The sequence below is a fragment of the Cebus imitator genome, unplaced genomic scaffold, assembly GCF_001604975.1.
Source record: "Cebus imitator isolate Cc_AM_T3 unplaced genomic scaffold, Cebus_imitator-1.0 Scaffold9, whole genome shotgun sequence".
NCBI lineage: Eukaryota > Metazoa > Chordata > Mammalia > Primates > Cebidae > Cebus > Cebus imitator.
Genome location: NW_016107324.1, coordinates 7,165,408 through 7,184,619, shown reverse-complemented (window position 1 = coordinate 7,184,619; position 19,212 = coordinate 7,165,408). Strand labels below are relative to the sequence as shown.

At 34.8% G+C, this 19,212-nt stretch overlaps 1 protein-coding gene across 2 annotated transcripts in view; it reads right to left on the bottom strand.

Moving 5' to 3' along the window:
- Nucleotides 1–10,329: 10,329 nt before the first annotated feature.
- COPS2 (COP9 signalosome subunit 2) overlaps nt 10,330–19,212 on the bottom strand; it is a 33,874-nt gene continuing 24,991 nt past the window's right edge. For both annotated transcript variants that reach the window (XM_017543782.2, XM_017543786.2), the window contains exons 10-13: nt 17,485–17,582; nt 16,282–16,364; nt 13,753–13,811; nt 10,330–13,110 (exon numbers count right to left, since the gene is read on the bottom strand). In XM_017543782.2, coding sequence (XP_017399271.1) covers nt 12,966–13,110; nt 13,753–13,811; nt 16,282–16,364; nt 17,485–17,582 — 385 coding nt within the window. In that variant the 3' untranslated portion in view covers nt 10,330–12,965. The remainder of the gene's footprint in view (nt 13,111–13,752; nt 13,812–16,281; nt 16,365–17,484; nt 17,583–19,212) is intronic.

Here is a 19,212-nt window from a genome sequence, read left to right as displayed (position 1 = left end):
TTTTTTCTGAGACCAAGTCTAACTCTGTTGTCCAGGCTGGAGTGCAGTAATGTGATCTTGACACACTGCAACCTCCGCCTCCCCAGTTCAAGCAATTCTCATGCCTCAGCCTCCCGAGTAGCTGGAATTACAAGTGCATGTCACCACACCAGGCTAATGTTTGTATTTTTAGTAGAGATGGGGTTTCACTGTTTGACCAGGCTGATGGAAATTCTGAAATAAAGCCAACTATAACCCCAGACATTAATAACAAAAGCCTCCTACAAAGTGTCTCTTCCTATAAAATATTTTAAAATCAGTTTGCGATGGATTCTTGCTCTGTCACCCAGGGTGGAGTGCAGTGGCATGATCTCAGCTCACTGTAGTCTCCACCTCCCGGGTTCAAGCAATTCTCCTGCCCCAGCCTCCCAAGTGGCTAGGATTATAGTCGCATGGCAGCCATGCCCAGCTAATTTGAATTTTCAGTAGAGATGGAGTTTCACCATGTTGGCCAGGCTGGTCTCAAATTCCTGACCTCAGGTAATCCACCAAGATTACAGCTGTGAGCCACCACGCCTGACCGAGGAGGGTATTCTTTTTAATTTATTCTATGAGGCCAGCCTCATCCTGATATTACAACCAGAAGAGGATACAACAAAACAAGAGAACTACAAGCAATATCTGATAAACACACACACAAAAATCCTTAAGAAAATACTGGCAAACCAAATCCAACAGCACATCAAAAAGATAATATGTGATTATCAAGTGGAACTTATCCCAAGGACAAAAGGATGGTTTAACATATGCAAATCCGTAAGAGTGATACATCACATCAACAGAATAAAGGCTAAAACCATATGATCACCTCAAAAGACACACAAAAAAAGCATCTGATAATATTTAACATCCCTTTATGACAAAAGTTCTCAACAACTTGGGTACAGAAGAAAAGTATCTCAACATAATAAAGACTATATATGACAAACACATAGCTAACATCATACTGAATTGGAAAAATTGAAAGCTTTTTATCTAAAAACTGGAACAAGATAAGCATGCCCACTTTTACCACTGTCATTCAACATAGTACTAAAAGTTCTACCATAGCAATTAGGCAAGAGAAAAAAATAAAGGATATTCAAACTCAAAAAGAGAAAGTCAACTTGTCCGTGTTTGCAGACAGCATGATATTATATATAGAAAAACTTAGACTCTGCCAGAAAACTCTTAGAACTGATAAATGAATTTAGTAAAGTTCCAAGATACAAAATGAACTTTAAAAATCACTAGTGTTTCTATACACCAATAATAAACTAGCTGAAAAAGAAATCAAACAAGCAACGCTACTTATGGTAGGTACAAAAATAAAATAAAATACATAGGGATAAATTTAACCAAGTAGGCGAAAGACCTTTTCAAGGAAAACTACAAAACATTGATGAAAGAAACTGAAAGAACAAATTGAAAGACATCCATACTTATGCATTAAAGAATATTGTTAAAATGACGATACTACCCAAAGTATGTACAGATTCAGCAGAGTCCTTATCAAAATGCCAGTCATTTTCACAGAAAAAGAAAAAACAATCCTAACTTTCAACTGAAACCAAAAAGCTCAAACAGTCAAAACAATCCTGAGCAAAAACAAAAACCACCAAAGCTAGGGGCATTATACTACCTGACCTCAAAAATACTGCAAGGCTATAGCAACTAAAGCAGCATGACATTGGTAAAAAAACAAACACATAGACCAATAAAACAAAATAGGGAACTCAGAAGTAAAACCACATATTGGGGAAAGAATACCCTTTTAAATAAGTAGTGCTGGGAAAATTGGATATCCATACGCATAAGAATGACACTGAATCTCTCTCTCTCACCATACCCACGTATCTACTCAAGGCGGACAAAAGACTTAAAACATACCACCTACAACTATAAAACTACTAGAAGAAAACATAGGGGAAATACTTCAGGATATTGGCATAGTCAAAGATTTTATGTTAAGACTTCGAAAGTACAAGCAACAAAAACAAAAATACACAAATGGGATTATATTAAACTAGGAAGCTTCTGCAGGACAAGGAAACAATCAACGGAGTGAAAAGATAACTTCTTGAATGGGAGAAAATATTTGCAAACTATTCATCCAAAAAGGGACTAATATCCAGCATACATAAGGAACTGAACTAAACAGTAAAAAATAATAATCCCACTAAAAAGTGGTCAAAGGATATAAATAGACATTTCACAAAAGACATTCACACGGCCAACAGGTACATAAAATAATGCACAACATCACTAAACATGAAAGAAATACAAATCAAAACCACAATGACGTATCATCTTACGGTAGTTAAAATGGTTATTATCAAAAAGACAAAAATAACATGCTGGGAAGGATGGAGAAAAAGGAACTCATACATTGTTGATAGAAATGTGAGTTAGTACAGCCATTATGGAAAACAGCATGGTGATTTGTCAAAGAACTAAAAAGATAATTATCATATGATCCAGCAATCCCACTACTCACATGTGAGAGATAAAAAAGTTGATGTAATGGAGATAGAAATTAGAATGACAGATACCAGAGGCTGGGAAGGATGTGGGTGTGGGGTGGTTGATGAAAGGTTGGTTAATGGGTATATACAGTTAGAAGGAATAAGTTCTAATGTTCAATAGCGGAGTAGCATGACAATGTATTATATATTTTAAAACAGCTAGAAGATAGGACTGGAAATGTTCCCAATACATAGAAATGATAAATTCTCAAGGTGATGGATACCCTAAATAGCCTGACTGGATTATTACACATCCTATGCAGGTAACAAAATATTACATATGTCCCATAAATATGTACAATTATTTATCAATAAAAGTAAAATATAAACCAAAGAGAATGAAATTTTCATTTATAAAAATTAAAGCCTGGTGCAGTGGCTCACGCCCGTAACCCCAGCACTTTGGGAGGCTAAGGGAAGCAGATCACCTGAGGTCAGGAGTTTGAGATCAGCCTGCCCAACATGGTGAAACCCATCTCTACGAAAAATGCAAAAATCAGCCAGGTGTGGTGACGGATGCCTGTAATCGCCACTACTGAGGAGGCTGAGGCAGGACAATCGCTTGAACCTGGGAGGCAGAGGTTGCAGTGAGCCAAGATTGTACCATTGCACTCCAGCCTGGGCAAGAGAGCAAAAAAAATTAAAAATAGGCATATGCAAATTTTTTTTTCAAAATATACATATAACTAAATAAGTATATGGAACGTAAACTGAAAAGACATGCTAATATGCCAGGTGGCAAGGATTATGATTTTCTCTATTCTACATACCCGAGGTTAAAAAGAATCACTCAAGTAAAAAAAAGAAAATGAAGCCTAGAGAGATTAAGTGGGAAGATCTCAACTCTTAGTCAACTATATAATGCAGGTCTCCTGTTTCCCAGGTCTTTCTATTCTACCACACTACTCTTTCCTGGGAAGCTGAAAGTGGCATCTATTAAGATAGCAACCTTGGGCACGGTGGCTCACGCCTGTAATCCCAGTACTTTGGGAGGCTGAGGTGGGTGGATCACCTGAGGTCAGGAGTTTGAGACTAGCCTGACCAACATGGTGAAACCCCATCTCTACTAAAAATACAAAATTACCCAGGTGTGATGGTGGGTGCCTGTAATCCCAGTTACTCAGGAGGCTCAGAAAGGAGAATTGCTTGAATCCAGGAGGCAGAGGTTGCAGTGAGCCAAGATCATACCACTGGTCTCCAGCCTTGGTGACAGAGCAAGACTCTGTCTCAAAAAAAAAAAAAAAAAAAAAGGTAGACTATTCCTAGAATTCATTATTTTTTCCACAGTAGCACAATCTCACTCAACTGTCTCCTGATTTTCAATTGAGGAAAAATGGCCATTACTTCTTAGATATGATTGCCTGTAAATTTAATTATTCTTGCTTCACGAGCATTCAAATATGTAAAGCCAAGTATGTATATTCAGATATTAAGTTGGCACAAAAGTAATTGCGGTTTTTTTCCATTACCTTTAATGGCAAAGCCTGCAATTACCTTTGTGCTAACCTAATAAAACATGATAATTTCAGGTGTATTGTTATTCCACTGTGAATTTGAGATTACGAAAATATAATCTTTCAATGTTATTGTTTGTATTTGAACTGGTTTGTTTCTCTAGAGAAACCCAAATTTTTCTATAATTCATGATCTTGATATTAACATCTAGCTATAATGATATTCTGAGATATGAAAATTGATTAGCCAAAAGGGCTTTGTTTACATATAAAAAATTCATTCTTCATCAACAGATGAAAAATCGACAGCTTTTGTGGGCATATGCAAATGCTAGGTAAAGCCATAGATTTCAACAATTTTATAGTTAATAAGCAACAAGGAAAAACTTTAAAGTTAAATGCTTATAAATATACAGTGTTAGGCCAGGCGTAGTGGCTCACTCCTATAATCCCAGCACTTTGGGAAGCTGAGGCAGGCAGATCACTGAGGCCAGGAGTTCAAGACCAGCCTGGCCAATATGGTAAAACCCCATCTGTACTAAAACTTTTAAAAATTAGTTGGGTGTGGTGATACATACCTGTAATCACAGCCACTCGGGAGGGTGAGGCAGGAGAATTGGTTGAACCTGAGAGGTGGAGACTGCAGTGGGCTGAGATCACGCCACTGCACTCCAGCCTGGGCGACAAGAGACTCTGTCTCAAAAAAAACGAAACAAACTGGTTTATAGGAAGAGAGGAAGACACACTTTGTAGAAGGCGGTTTGTTATTAATGTCTGGAGTTGGCTTTATTTCAAAATTTCCTAAGTTATTCCATTTAACATTCAGAGGAGGGAAAAAAGAAAAGAACCAACTTTTAGGTGAGAACAAACACTGCATGACCATTTATGTGAGGTATCTAACATAGTCCAACTTACTGAAACAAAGAATAAAATGGTTGCCAGGAGCTGGGGGTTGGGGAAGTGGGGCATTGCTAATTAGTTAGTAAAGTTTTAGTTATGCAAGATGAAAGAGTTCTAGAGGTCTGCTGCATAACATTGTGCCTGTAGTTAATACTCTCTTGCACACTTAAAAATCTCATGTTTAGTGTTTTTACTACCACCACAAACACCAAAAAAAGAATTAAGAAAAAAAACAAACCCTTTAATTTAAATGAGAAATTAAGTATAGTGACTATTTAAATGAAATTACTTGTACTTCAATAGAAGAGCTGGAACATCTCCCATCATTCCACTGAAAATGTTTATTAACATTACCAAAGACTTGCATCTTGCTAAATCTTAGGGCCCTTCTTTGCCCTTATTTAACCTCTCAGCAGCATTCAGTTAATACTTACTTCCTGTTTGATATGCTAGTCTCTGTGATACCACTGTCTTCATTTATTTCCAAGCTCCTAGTCCACTGTTTCATAAAAGAAAAAAAAAAAAAGACGTTTCTAGTCTTCTCATTTCATTTAATAATACCATCTGCCAATTAACTTAGTAAGAAACCCAACAGCCACTTTTAATGTTTCTCTCCTTCATAATCCCCAATTTCAACTCGTAAGCAAATCCTGTTGGCCTTATCCTGATCTTAACTTCTCCTCATATCCTAGTCCAAAAATTTCCATCACCTTTCATCTAGACTTCTGCAATGGGCTCCTACTGTCTCCCGGCCCACACCCTTTCCACATAATTTCTCCACATAATAGCCAGTTTAATCTTTCAAATTTCCAGTCTTCCCAGTGTATTTATAATAAAATCTCAGCTGATTACCTCTAAAACTACACATAATCTTACCTTGTTTGTATCTGGGATACCCATCCCTATGAAGATGCACTTAACCTCTGCCTGAACTGCTCTTCCTCTAGATCTGCGTGATGAGCTTCTTTCCTGATTCAAATGTGAAATCAACTTTTATTGATAGAAATTTTTCTCTATCTAAAATTAACTTTTGTATCTGCCTCTCCCCATACTGCCAAGCTCTTTGAGCACAAGGATAATTTGTTCCACGTGGTGTTCTTCAACTTTAGAATGGTCCCCACCACATGGCACATGGTAGGCACAACAAATACCTGTATAAATAGATGAAGCTGTTACAGAAAGGGTATAATCCTTTTAGTATTCTAGCATGTTTGGATTTGTTTCCTAACTACCTGTTGGTGGTAAAGACAGTGACTAGGTTCTAACAACCAACCTACCTTACTCAACAAAGTACATTAGTTCATTACCTATAGTTGCAAAACTTTGAGACAAGATCTCACTGCCACCCAGGCTGGACTATAGCGGTATTATCATGACTCACTGCAGTCTCAACCTCCCTGGGCTCAGGTGATTCTCCCACCTTAGGCTCTAGAGAAGCTAGGACTATGGTGCGTACCGTCATGCTGGCTAATTTTTATATTTTTTGTAAAGAGGTTTTGCTGTGTTTCCCAGATTGGTCTCAAACTCCTAGGCTCAAGTGATCTGCCTGCCTTGGTCTCCCAAAGTGCTGGGATTGCAGGAGGGAGCCACTTCACCTGGCCACAAAACTTATTTTTTGAGTTAGGTAACTCTCCTTCAGTTGAAGACCACTAACCTAATATGGGTTCATAATCCAAAGCTTAAAATAGGTTTCTGGAAAGAAAGAAAAAATACCACTCATTACTCTAAAAATTGAGAGTTGGAAACATAAAACTATTAAGTACCACAAATAAAATAACATCTCAAATGTGAGATGTATATTGCTTATGTAGTTTCTTGCTGGGCTAATGCTAACAACATAAAACCACCTACTACCACGGTGTGAAATGCAGCTGAAATAGAAGTAGCTAATCTGTTTCACTCCTCTTCTACTCCCACAACTTGGAAGGCCAACAGATTTGCAATGACAATTTGCAGTGACATTAGTTTTAGACATTTACATTGGAACCTTGGTCCTATGGCTATGTCTGAAAGTTCTTTTGACTTTCAAAAGCTGTCTGATTGCATTACCACTGTACTTTGAGATTAGGGTAGTCCCTTCTAACAGACTGAACGTTACATCTGAGAACATTATTTTTGGTTTCTTAGATGTTGCAGTCCTTAAATGGTTCATTTTAAAGCACCATAACAAGGCTTACAAGGCTTGGGAGAGAACATTTCTTTCCCCACATCTTTCCTTGGCTTAATTTCCTGCTTTAAAGTGTTTAATTTTATACTGAAGAAATTATTCCTAGGAGATATTTGTTTGCAACATGAGTTGTTTCAGGTCACATAACTCAGGAGAGGCCAGCTCCTCCATGAATATCTCAAAGCATAATAAGAAGGTAATCTTAAACATGAAAAATACTAAAACTCTTTCAAACCAAATGAACAAGACTTTCACTACTTTTGAGAAACATTCTTAAAACATTCAACAGCTATTTTACAGAAGTATACATTTTGATGTACTTGATCAAGCATATATATTATAGTTTAGTTACTGTGCTAACCTTGGGCATCATAACTATTGTAATACAGTGAATACTTAAGAAGTAGATTATGAACTTTTTATTACCAATAAGGAATGTGCACTTCCAGATAAGTAAAAATAACCTTTGAGTACTTAAGCCTTAATAGCATCTGACGCATCCTGCACATGTAATAATCAATTCTCAGGTATTGACTTGTGGAACTGACAATTTCAAGCAGATATCCTGTTACATTCCTAATCACCTACTACTTCCTTCCCACCTAGTGTTAGCTCAAGGAATGTGTTACCTTTTACATTAGCTTATTATAAACAAAATGGAGACAATTTATAACCCAACCAATTATGTAACACATTGCAAAACCAAACAATTTTGTATTTTCCATGCCATTGCTCCATTTCTTGAAATATATTTTAATTTTCATCAGTGTTACTAAAAACAGATGCATAAAAATTTATTACTGTAGTAAACAGTAGAGGACAGGCAAACATTTTAACAAATTAGATACTCAACACTTGGCATTAATATGTTGCTAAGATAATAAACATGCCAAAACTTTTGACAACTTCATGGGATGATGCTAGAGATTACTTTTTCTACTCTCTAAACTCACATAAAATTGATGTCCAATAAAACAACGTTTAAAATTAATTTTAAAATGCCCTTGCTTCAGGATTTAAAAAAAATTACTCTAGATTATATAAATTTAGACAGTCTTTCACATGAAACTTAGTCATAACATGGAAGTTGCTGGTACACTGGTAATTCTTTTCATGGCATATGACATCTGCCTACGTTAGAAAGAAGTGATAAGTAATGGAAAACTACTGTGATAGACTGGTTAATTTTGTACGCCTACAAGTATGTTTCACTTATTACATATGTATACATATGCACACAAAAAAGTTTTGGCCAGCTATTCATGTGGAAATTCTGAGCAAAGTTTAGTCTTGCCAACATGGAACAAAGTTGGCCCCAAATAGTTTTTAAGAATTTTTCTTTTCTTTCCTGTCACAGGGTTTTAAGGTAGATTTGGCATATACCTTTGATGCCATAATATTTTTTTTACTATGGGTAGTTTAGATATTAATACATAACTAAAAAAGTAAAATTTTAGAGAACCACACACTGGTTTCTTCTGAGACACTACCCAAGTTAAATCTCTTTAAAATTCAAAAGCCAGTAAGTGATACTAAATTTTAGCTTTTTGAGAAACATGTAGAATCATTAGTTGACAGTTTAAATTTGTGGGCTTAATACAATCCTCCAAATGGTGTTAAAACTCAAGTTTTAATTACCTAAGAAGTTCCTATAAATTTAATAATCTCAAGTTGAAGAGAACCTCTGATTTGTCTTCATTACAAAATTTCTGTCAAATTCCTACTTAAAAATGTATCAGGCCAGGTGTAGTGGCTCATGCCTGTAATCCAGCATTTTGGGAGGCCGAGGCGGGTGGATCACCCGAGATTAGGGGTTCAAGACCAGCCTGGCCAACATGGTGTAAACCCAACTCTACTAAAAATACAAAAATTAGCCAGGTGTAGTGGCGGGCACCTGTAATCCAAGCTACTCACGAGGCTAAGGCAGGAGTTCACTTGAACCCAGGAGGTGGAAGCTGTAGTGAACTGAGATTGTGCCACTTCATTCTAATCTGGGCAACAAGAGCGAAACTCTGTCTCAAAACAAAAACAAAAACAAAAAAACAAAACACACACCCATAGAAAAAACACCAAAAAACTCTATCAAACAAATATATATAGGATGCTGATTTGGGGTAAAAAACCCCTAAAACAATAACAAAAAGAAAACCTCCAGAAAAAGAAAACAGGAGAAAAATTTTAATTTTGATCACACAAATGAAGACCAAACACCTTTTGTGCCATGTTCTGAAACGTGATGTGCCATCTCTTGTTCTGGATGGTGTTCTTAGACACTTTGAAACAAAACAGTTAAATGTCAATTCCTTTTTTTTTTGTTACATATTTCAGTTCAAAATGTTTATCTTCTTCAAAATGCCAGAAATATTTTATAGTCATAAATCCCATATGAAGAATGAAACTCTTAGCTTTACTTGTTTTCTATGCTCAAGCCTCACTTTAAAAATCTAAACCAAAACAAATTTTCAGGTTTAAAAGTGACTTAAATAAAATTTAAAAAAATCCTTAGTAAATTAGTGATCACAGATCTCTGAGCTTCTTAAAAAGAAGTAAAGGGAATCCACTAGGCAAGTAATTTTTTGTCTTATGGACTGCTTCCCCATAGATTTAGACTGACAATGACACCACAAAAGTACACATACCTGTGTGTACTGAAGAATTACAACTATTGATTAAAAAAGAAAATTTCTCATAAAATTTCTACCATCGTGGATATTTTAAATATTAAGAATATGAGTTTTTCAGTCTAGGACAAACCTAAGTCTCACATAAGGTAACAAATATTACCACCCACAGTAGAGCCCATGTAAAACAGGCCTCACTTTAGGTTCTCTGGCTGGGCTTGGTGGCTCATGCCTGTAATCCCAGCACTTTGGGAGGCCAAGGTGGGCAGATCACGAGGTCAAGAGATCCAGACCATCCTGGACCAGAGTGAAACCCCGTCTCTACTAAAATACAAAAATTAGCTGGGCGTGGTGGCATGCACCTGTAGTCCCAGCTGCTTGGGAGGCTGAGGCAGGAGAATTGCTTGAACCTGGGAGGCAGAGGCTGCAGTGAGCCGAGATCGCGCCACTGCACTCCAGACTGGTGCCTGGTGACAGAGCAAGGCTCCATCTCGAAAAAATATTAGATTCTCGGTTTTCTTGAAAGATATAATATCAGCCTGTAGTTAGATGGGACTCACGTGATGAGAGCATTACTTAGTACAAATATACTCATCTTTTAAAAAGAAATCAGTTATGTTACATCAAGGTGTGGAGAAAAAATATTTAATTAACAAGTTTAATGTAAGAGCAAGAAAGAGCAACGGAAATCCAGCTCTTGCAGACAGCATCTACTTGTGGCAGCCAAGGATTTCTTTGAAGTAACATTTAGCTAAGTTAAGGGATAAAAAGAAAAATGAGATGAACACATTACAGTATGATGGAAACCACGTGGTATTGTTTTCACAAAAGTGGAAAAGATTTAATCAGTTAATAAATGCTACAAATTTGTCAATCAATTTTTAACTTCCCCTAAATTTGTATTTTGATAAGCAATCTCTAAGATTTCATCTCTACAATATTTGATGCACAAAAACACAGAAAAATGTTTTAAGAGAAGAATAAATTATTTTAAGTTAGTCAGACTGTTAAGATAATTAAAAAACCTGTGTTCCAGAACAAAAGTCACAGATGACTAACAGAAAAAATAGAATGCACCTATATCTGGGTAAACAAAGGTATGTAATACACAGTTACAATAAATTATTATGGTATAACTTTGGATACTGTTATATATTTAGCCCAGTGTTCCAAACAGTAACAAGTGCATGCTTTCTCTCTAGAAAGTGGAAGATGCACTATTGTACAAAGCAAAAATATCACAGGAGAACTGGGCACTATAAGAATTGGAGGATAAAGGTTAAATCATTTCATTCAAATCCTTTGAATTCTAATTCCATCAACTCAAAATTAAGAAGGGCTTTAGCTTTCAAGGATTATCACATGCATACATATTTGCATACAGGCACAGAAACTCATCATTTTTATTTGGATAACAAAGGGTCTCCAAATTATATTGAAAAATAAATCCTAATATCACTCTTGTAAAAAAAGTTTAGCACACTTTTCACAAATGATTTATGTAAAAGAGAAGAAAATACACATAATTTTATAATATCTTAAACTCTTTTATTCCCTACCATAGACATTTTGTCTTTTGTTTTCTTTCAGTTTTCTACAATTTCCAACTTGTACCTGTGTTTAATACTGCTTTAGTCTGCTAAAGACATTGATTGCTTTTCTAAATCTAAGGATTATATAGTTTTAGTATAAATATATATCACATATTTCCTTAAAATTTTGACAAAACCGAATGAGCATGCCTTGTTTTAAGTCCATGCTCCTTCCACTGTTTATAAAATCTGATTTAATGATCAAAAAATTCTTGGTTGTCACTCTTCTGTTACAACATCTTCCTTCTGAACTGCCACCCAGTTTATACATAATAATATCAAGCAGTAGAAAAACCAAAGAAATTATGTTAATCTTAGTTCTTCCTTTTGACACTATAAAATAATGTGAACTTTAAAAAAAAATGAAACAATACATCCAAAACTCAATACATTCAAATGAGCTGAGTTCCTTTTTACCTTGGAAGGCCACAGTTCATTCTCCTAAGTATTCTGCCACTGCTCAAAATACCTTGAAAACTCTTTTGGTATTGCTTCCAAAGCAAGTTTTATGCTTTCTGCATTACCTCAAAGTTAGGTGGAAGTTTTCTAAATTTCTTGTGGTACCAAATAATGGTAACTAAAAATAGTCAAGCTTCTTATTACTATCTTTTTTAAAACAATGTATAATCACAAAGTTAATAGTCTGTGTGACAAATTAACTTTGAATGCAATTCTAAAAGAGTAAACCCAGCAGGTTTTGGGCAATGGTAGATTGCTGGCATTAGGAAATAACCTTCCAGCATGATCACTATGCAGAGTTAACATTCATTTAGCTGTCTATGTTCTGGCATATTTGTTTAAAGTGAACATTCTGAGAGTTAGTATTCTTTTGAAAAGGAATATCACTCTTAAGAAAAAAATTTATTCCTTTAAAGCATCACTGTCATAACTATGCAAGTGTTTTGTTAGAAAGTAGTTCTCCTTACTGTATCAATAAAGACGACTTTTAAAAACTTGAAAGCAAATAACCAACTTATTTGCCCCCAGGCTTTTTAAAATCATTAACTGAAGATAAAATAATTTGAAATTTCAAAGTACTAAAAAACAATTCCAAATGTAATAAAAACACATCAAGAACCAAACTACAATTTCTGAGCTGCACTGTTTATTTTGCTGCTTGAAACCTAAGTGACAGTATGCCACTATAATTATGGGGTTTCGTCTAAACCTTTACTACACTGCAGGTACAGAAATATACGGACACATTTTTGGAGAATTGACATTTTGCAAAATGCAGCAAACATTTTAATTTATACATGAGAAAAGGAAGTGTTCAAAAGGGTATGCATTTCAAGTTATTGCAGGTTATTTGTGAGAGAATTTCTGAAGGTAAAACATGTTTAAATTTAACCAACAGTAGCGTGTCAGCGTATTTAAAATCATGACAAAAATCTTCTCTCTGGTCATGTTGCCCATGATAAATTACTATGATGTTGTATGTTTAGGGCAAAATGTCAATACAGCATAAATCCCATGGTATTTTGGTTTTCTTCTGGAGATTAAAGCTGTTTTTCTTGGGATAAATGCAGCAGCAAAACACAAACCAGTTGATCAAAAAAGCACTTCTGCCATAACTCCAATAATTTTCAGGACACATCAACCGACAGTAGTTTTGCCATTCCCAGTTCTTTTAAGGATTACATCTCTGCACTGTTGCCTTAAGGATGTCTGTAGAAGCTTGTTCTCTGTTAAGCCAGTTTACTGACTACAGCCTGGTTGAGAGAATTTAGTTGGTTGGTCCATTTATCTAGTGCAGTATATCGTGCACCACCCCTCTTCTGATGATCCAGTTCAAGGAGCTGGTTGACTTGATCAATTCGGCCATGAATAGTGCTAGAAATAAATAAATAAGATGTGTCTACAAAAGACTTTCATCAAGCACAGCTTCTGGACTACTGTTTCATAAAACATGGTATCAATAAATGCAAAAAAAAAAAAAAAAAAAAAAAAAAAAAAAAAAAAAAGCAACTGCCTATATTAAATGAATTCAGTGTTAGTTTTAACTTCATTGCCTTATTCAAACTCTAGATTGAAACCAGATTTCAGATACTTTTCATCAGTTTCACTGAAAGAACCACTAGGCATAGACTTATCCAATTAATCAAAGGCAAACATCACCTGTGAAGCTTTAAACAATGTACTGTTTAAGAAGATACAATTTCAAAAATTTTATGTACCACATACCCTATCCTTAACAACATACATAAATACTATTCATTAAATAATTCTTTGGCAATATAATGAATAAAAAATCCTCCTGAAAAATCATTTAGAACTTCTTCAGAGATAATGTATTTAATATGCTCATTCATTTATCAAAAACCATCACACATACATATATATCTCTTTCAAGAGAAAACTATAACCCAAGGGTACTTTTTATTAAAACTCAAGAATCCAACCGCTACTTTTGTCACTACTATTCAAAACTTAAGGTACCAAACGTTTTGTGATAAAAAATAGTAAAGTACTTACTTATCCAATATGCACTGCACCAGCAAGCTCTCCACATCAGCTACATCTATGTTTAATTCCTAGGACAAAAGACTTGTTATATACTAATTAACATTTAAAAGACTTCATGATTTTACATAATCATTCTACTTTCAATTCATTTCTATCACTTAAAGGAAAAATAGTGAAGAGAAGATTTTTAAACATATTTCATTATCACTTCAAAATATCTCTGAGAACACAGGTATGATAAAGCTTAACTTTTCAACTTCTGAAGTATATTCCCACAACAATTTTACTGTTGTTAAAGTTGATCTTCATCATGAACCTTGAATCTATAAATCTTCATCATGAATCTGTAGATCTTCATCAAGAATCTATAAATTACTTCACGTCCAAAGTAATTTATAGATTCAATGCTACCCCCATCAAGCTACCACTGACTTTCTTAACAGAACTGGAAAACACCACCTTAAACTTCATATGGAACCAAAAAAGAGCCCACATAGCCAAGACAATCCTAACCAAAAACAAAACAAAACAAAACAAAAAACAAACAAACAAAAAAAAACCAAAGCTGGAGGCATCAGGCTACCTGACTTCAAACTATACTACAAGGCTACAGTAATCAAAACAGCATGGTACTGTAACAAAACAGAGATACAGACCAATGGAACAGAACAGAGGCCTGAGAAATAACACCACACATCTGCAACCACATCTGATATTTGACAAACCTGACAAAAACATGCAATAGGGAAAGGATTCTCTATTTAATAAATAGTGTTGGGAAAACAAGCTAGCCATATGCAGAAAGCTGAAACTGAATCCCTTCCTCACACGTTATACAAAAATTAACTCAAGATGGATTAAAGATTTAAACATAAGACCTAACATCATTGCCAAGAAGAAAACCTAGGCAATACCATTCAGGACATAGGCATAGACAAGGACTTCATGACTAAAACACCAAAAGCAATGGCAACAAAAGCCAAAATAGACAAAGGGCACCTAATTAAACTTAAGAGCTTCTGCACAGCAAAAGAAGCTGTCATTAGAGTAAACTGGCAACCAACAGAATGGGAAAAAATTTTTGCAATCTACCCATCTGACAAAGGTCTAATATCCAGAATCTACAATGAACTTACACAATTTACAAGAAAAAAACAACCCCATCAAAAAGTGGGCAAAGGATATGAAAAGACACTTCTCAAAAGAGGACATCTATGAGGCCAATAAGCATATTAAAAAAAGCTCATTATCACTGGTCATTAGAGAAATGCAAATCAAAACCACAATGAGATACCATTTCAGGCCAGTTAGAATGACAATCATTAAAAAATCAGGAGACAACAGATGCTGGAGAGGATGTGGAGAAATAGGAACGCTTTTGCACTGTTAGTGGGAGTGCAAATTAGTTCAACTATTGTGGAAGACAGTGTAGTGGTTCCTCAAGGACCTAGAACTAGAAATACCATTTGACCCAGCAATCCCATTACTGGGTATAAACCTAAAAGATTATAAATAATTCCTTTATAAAGACACAGGGACAAGTATGTTTATTGCGGCACTGTTCACAATAGCAGACTTGGAACCGACCCAAATGCCCATCAATGATAGACTGGATAAAGAAAATGTGGCACATATGTACCATGGAAAACTATGCAGCCATGAAAAAGGATGAGTTCATGTCTTTTGTAGGGACATGAATAAAGCTGGAAACCATCACTGTCAGCCAAGTGACACATGAACAGAAAACCAAACACCACATGTTCTCACTCTGAAGTGAGTGTTGAACAATGAGAACACATGGACACAGGGAGGGAAACATCACACACGGGGTCCTGTCGGGGGGTTGGGGGGCTAAGGGAGAGACAGCAGGAGGTCAGGGGATAGGGGAGGGATAGCATTAGGAGAAATACCTAATGTAGATGATGGGGTGATGGATGCAGCAAACAACCATGGCATATGTATACCTAATAAACCTGCATGTTCTGCACATGTACCCTAGAACTTAAAGAAAAATAACAATTAAAACCAAAAAGGGCAAAAAAAAAAAAAAAAAAAAAGTTGACCCTTCATCAATTATAATATTAAACCACTACTCTCCCCTGTAAGTTTCTCTGAGATTCTCTGAATCTTTAAAAAGCATTTACTGATTACCAATTTCTTTGTTATAATGTTAAGGCTCTTTTCTGTTAACTCAATTTATGGCAAGAAACAGAAAAATTCATATTAAAAGTAAAGTCCAATCCCAGCTACTCAGGAGACAGAGGTAGGAGGATTGCCTGAGGTCAGAGTTCAAGATTATAGTGTGCCACAACTGTGCCTGTGAATAGCCACTGTACTCCGGTCTGGGCTACACAGCAAGACCCAGTCTCTTAAAAAATGAAAAATAAAATAAAATAAGCTCTTAAGTTACGTTTAATTTAAAATATGCATTTATTATAATAAAATGTTACCAAGTTAGTGACTGTTAAATGCAAAATTGGTATACTGCATTTATAACTATAAATTATAAACATCATTAAAATTCATGAAAATAAGTACCTTAGAAATAAAAGGAATATGTATTCTTGTGTAAGGCTTAATTAATTTTATAAGCACTTGTGTTCTGATGTTTCGCAAAAGCTCTGAAAGACAAAAAATTAAAATAACATTTAACAGTTTGTATGTTATCTTTATGAATCATTATGTACTCCTAATTATCTTCTCAAAATACATCTTCCTACTTGGCAAGGACTTAAAGTGTTTATATTTTAAAATATTTGGGTTAATACATGCACAGTATGAGCAGGTGCTACCTATCCTATAATTTCCTGTTCCCACCTCCTTGATTTTGTTCATGTTGAAACTCTACTAAAATATTAACTTGCCTTCTCAGTATTACACTACTTATCATTTCCTCATCAGTTAACATCTTTTAAGGTGATTTATACCAGCCAGCCAAGTTCCTTGTTTTAGACTCTCAAAACCTACAGTACTGTATTTTATATAATGCTTTTACAATTTACTCCAGTTGTCATATATAATAGTTTTTAAAATTTTTTAAAACTAGATTGAAATTCATGTAAAAAGATTCTACAGTTTTCTGTATCTATAAAATGCAGTACCATCGCAGGTTCATGTAAGAACTTTTACAATGTCTACTGATTAAGAGAAAGGAAGATGGGGAACAACAGAACATTACTTCTGATGCATCTGAAATTTAGTTGCAAATGGTCATTTAAAAACCTTCAAATAGCTCCATAATAAATGGGAACATTGGAGCCATAAAAGAGGTCTCAGAACAAAGGAATGATTGTTGTCTTTGGTAATTCAACATAACTTACTAAAAATCTCAATTCACTTGCTGACATGAACACCTTCCCAATGTATATCTTAGCATTATCTATAGCAGGAGCTTTTTTTATTTGTCAAAAACAAACTCTAAAAATTAACTTTGAATCTAAGCATCAATAACAAACATGCAACAGCATCTATACTAGAATTTTTTAAAACGGGACAGTTACTTTAAACAAAATGGACATTATATACAAACTTGACTTTATTATTATTAAATTGGCAAATAATTTCTTTAAAACTACTTCATAATTTTCAGGAATATCTTATTCCATGACAGCATTTAGAAACATATCTATATTTTGCAATAGACAGAAGACAAACAGCTTACTGCCATGCAGCTTCATTAAGAAGCATTTGTTTGACAGTGGCAAAGAAAGTAATAGAATCCAGTTGGCAGAAAGAACATACCTTCAATGTGTTCTCTTATGAAAGGATCATCCATGATGTTGCTGTGATTTGTTTTTAGAATCTTTTCAAATTCAGTGATGTCATTATTCTGATAGGCACTAATAGAATTAAACAAAAAGAGTAAATTATGTCAAACATGAAGAAGTTACGTACTAAATCAGATAATCTGAAGGTTTCTCAATTTTCATATGCAGAAATCTAAATAATATACTTTCTGTCATGGAAATCAGAGTTAAACACACACATCCTTCTGCCAAAAAATGTAAATTGCCTTTTCATGCTTTTGGTTTTTTAAAAGAAAGATTAAAAAAATCTTTTGGGATTATATACTATATTTATACATAGTTAATTAAAATCATCTCAGTATCTTACTCTGCTAAAATTTGGCAATAAAACACTTAACAACTATTTAATGCTTGATGTTTTCAAATGAAATTGTGCATTTAATTCCTAATTGTTCATAATGAAAGGAACCAGGTTTCATTTATACTACTACATGAAGAGGTGTGGTCCTGTCTTTCAAATAAAATATATACTCTTTGTAGGTTATCCAGAAAATGCAGCTTCCTAATTTTTATCTTCTAGAAAGCTACCAGCAATTGTCAAAACTTTTCAAAAGGAACATTTCTCAAATCTCTCTAACCTTAAAGTCCCACTGGGCTATAAAGCAGAGACATCAGTGGCAAATAATTAGTGCCAAGTGGGTATACACACTAAGTTAAGAGCGATGGAATCCCCTGTTGCAGAAGGCCCAAGGCTGATTTATGTTCCCAATTCTCGGAGGCATCTAGTCTTTCCTCTTGAAATAATTCTGTAAAGCTCTATGGGGATTGCTAAAGGTGCTGAGAAGGAAGAATCCAACCTTCTGGATATGGCACCACTGTCTGCTTTATATGTAACACATATCATCAGCCATTCTGCACGCCCTCTGCTGTGCTTCCATCTGTTGGGTTGCAATGTAACTTCATGTTAGGGGCAGGTGATTCAAGTGCTTCAACAGGAATTATTTTCCTCTAGTCTCCTGGCAACTGACTAGGAAGATAAAATTAGGAAGCATTACTTTCTTATCTATCCCAAATACATTGCTGTAATATACTATAGGAGGACATATTCAAGCACTGATAACATTTGCACAAACATTTATTTTATGTTTATAGACATACGTATTTTAACTATGAGACATTCTTCCATTTCTTAAGTAGGGTTTTTAAAAAAACATCTTATATTTGGGATACCATGGGTCACATCAAGTGGGTCAAAATTTACCATTAAAGTAAGTGTTGAGTTCCAATACAGTGGCTTCACTGGAGTAGTTGGATATAATAAATATGTAAAAACCATTATATATTCTGATATAGGTCAGATAAAGCTCTGATAAATCAGTCCTTTAACCAATTTTAATGTACTTAGCCAATTTAATTTATATAAAATAAACTGGATAAAGTGTTTCCTCAATATTTCTAAGAGTTTTAAAAGTGTAAACTGCTGTTAGCAATTTAACATTACTAAAAATTTCTTAAAAGTATTATAAAGTTGGTCTCTAAATCAGTTCTTAATGCAGCCAAATGTGGATGAAATAAACTATTTGAAATAAAGATGAAGTTTCCTTTAATAATTAAAAGCAACCTAATTCAACAAACAAATTAAAATAAAGAAGTAAACAATAAAGAAACTGATTTAATGTGGTAATTCAGGTTCTTAATTCCCAACCGTTCTTAGTCCCCCTAA